The sequence below is a fragment of the Perkinsus marinus genome, assembly GCF_000006405.1.
Source record: "Perkinsus marinus ATCC 50983 genomic scaffold scf_1104296954810, whole genome shotgun sequence".
Lineage (NCBI taxonomy): Eukaryota > Perkinsozoa > Perkinsida > Perkinsidae > Perkinsus > Perkinsus marinus.
The window spans coordinates 1-2,366 of NW_003208008.1; the positions used below are offsets into that span (position 1 = coordinate 1).

The following is a 2,366-nucleotide window of genomic DNA, read 5'->3' on the forward strand; positions in this document are numbered from 1 at the left end:
ATCAGGTCGGAAGGACATTGAATTAGCAGATGTCTTGAATTGTCGTAGCATTCATAGTATGAATTTCATACTACTCAGGGTGTTGCATTTCTACACTGCACCTTAATTGCATTGCGCGCATGTTCGGATGGCCGCGTGCTATATAGGAAGGGCGAGTCGCCCTGGGCGACCGATCAGTATTCCAGTTCCCTCAAGCGCTCGTTGGTGACGCTGAGGAAGTCGCTGACCCTCTTGTCTCCTTGCTTCTCGACGAGAATCAGTTGAGTAAGGCTTGTCACGACCGACTTGTCCTGGTGATTAGCGCTAAGATAATCTTAGCATGAAACCTTTACCATTCTGTTCTCAAGTATCTTAGTAAGATATCTGAGAACATAAGGGTGAGGGTTTGTGGAATAACTTCGGCGATTAAGAGCTATAGTGAGATGGTTGCTTTGTTCGTCCTCTATGTAGGGAACAAGCTCTTTATCGATACAGACCGCGATGAACGCCCGAGCGGCCAGTGGTGGTTCAGACGCCACCCACTCTTGTATGTGGAATGTTTTCCATTTCTTCCTCATGTTGGAGAAACTGATACCACTATCGCCCTCATTCTCACCGGTGTAACTGCATGGTTCCGGCTGGATGGGCACAGGCTAGCGCAATATCGCGCTGTTCCTGTTGTCGTTACGACAGTGTCGTATGATACCATAGTTGATGGCGTTGATAGCAAGGTCCTTATAGACAGGATGATGCTGATCTCTCCGAGCTGATGAACTCCTAGGCAATAGATTTCTCCGGCCACTGTTATGAGTCTAGTCGAACATCAGCCCTTGTCCCTTAGCTTCACTTACCAGGAAAGGAATCATACATCTCTCATCGCAGCATTAGCCTACAATGAGGTATATCCTGAATGCCGAGCACGGGACTCGGTAGAACACAGCTTCTACTAGCGACTACTCCATCACTTAGGATACACGAATATGAGGTTTCACATCTGGGCCGGTATGCGGACCCTTATCTATATATAAAGCACATGATCTAGATCACGCGTCGATCTTGACGCCTGAGCCAAATCCATTGTATCCGAGATGCGTGAGCCAGATCTGTGATTCTTGATCCGTGATCTTTGATCCTGATCCTCGACTGTTGATCTCGATCCCTGAACCTCGATACTGATCCCTGGTCTGTGATCTGGATCTCGCGTGATCCTCATTTCCGATTCTGTTCTATGATCATTGAGGAAAAACTTGATCCGTGATCCAAAGATCACCGAGTTGAGAAATTGCGGTGTTCAGATCCTGAACTTGAGGGGAAAATAGGAGAATTTCACTACAATTTACAGCAATATTGCAATTATTGCACGATATTATATCATCTATGCTGCACTGAGATGACACACCCTGCTATTAGTAGTGTTATTCCTCCAGTAGTGGAATCCAAACTTCACGTCACTAATATCGAGTCAGTCTATAGGTGGGAAATCACTCGTATGCGGGTTGCCAACCTGTCATCAGCGATCTGTTGCATGACCACTCCAAAAGCAACATCCAAGTGATAGCAAATGACAAATATAGTGTCCCGCGGTGACAGATCAAGATCAAGGACTGCAGTCAACATCGATGGGGAACCTACTTCCCCTCCGCAAACAACAGCGAGCGGACCTGATGCATGTGAATGAGGCCCTGCGGGATTTTTTGAGCTGACTATTCATTACAATATCAAGATGACTTGAAAGGAGAATTTTATACGAAGTTGGTGCATGCTGAAAGGGCAATTGCCTACGAAGCGAATCAAGATGAACCTCTGACTGGGAAAGTGCAAGTGGGAGGAGAGTTTGATTGTCACTAACTTCCAACTATGAAAGTATCCTGTACAGTCACCTCCCCACTAGTGACATTATATCCCCAGAATGTCCCACGGAGTTCACTCCTGCTCACAACGTCGAGCTCAATGTAACCAATCACACTTAAAGCCTTCTCCACATGAGGCATGGTGCCAATTGGACATACAAGGTTCAAGAATCGCGCCGAGCCAGCTAGAATGTGGACCGTGCCGTCAATAGCAGAAGTACGAGTATAAGCGTGTATGTGGCCAGTGAAGTAGATGCTTACATTGTACTTCTTAAACAAAGGAGCCACATTAGATTTTAGCTCCTCGGCGATATCCCCGTTGAACTTGTCTAAGGCGCAGGACGTGTACATCGGCCTATGACCAGTAACGATGACCCATGGGGTCTTGTTCCGGTCAACATTAGCGAGATCATCTTCCAGCCATTTGTGTTGATCGCTCCCGTTGAGATAATTATGCTCGGTAGAAATCATAACGTAATGTACCAAACCATAGTCAAACGAATACCAATACTTTGCCTCCTCTGAGCCGACCGGATA

General features: G+C 46.5%; 1 protein-coding gene across 1 annotated transcript; it reads right to left on the reverse strand.

Annotated features, from left to right (window-relative positions):
* Nucleotides 1-1,823: 1,823 nt before the first annotated feature.
* On the reverse strand, nucleotides 1,824-2,300 carry Pmar_PMAR028366 (hypothetical protein; the record flags this gene model as incomplete). The annotated part of the gene is made up of 1 exon (XM_002776024.1): nucleotides 1,824-2,300. One exon carries the CDS (start codon nucleotides 2,298-2,300, stop codon nucleotides 1,824-1,826), a length of 477 nt encoding a protein of 158 aa, XP_002776070.1.
* Nucleotides 2,301-2,366: the final 66 nt, after the last annotated feature.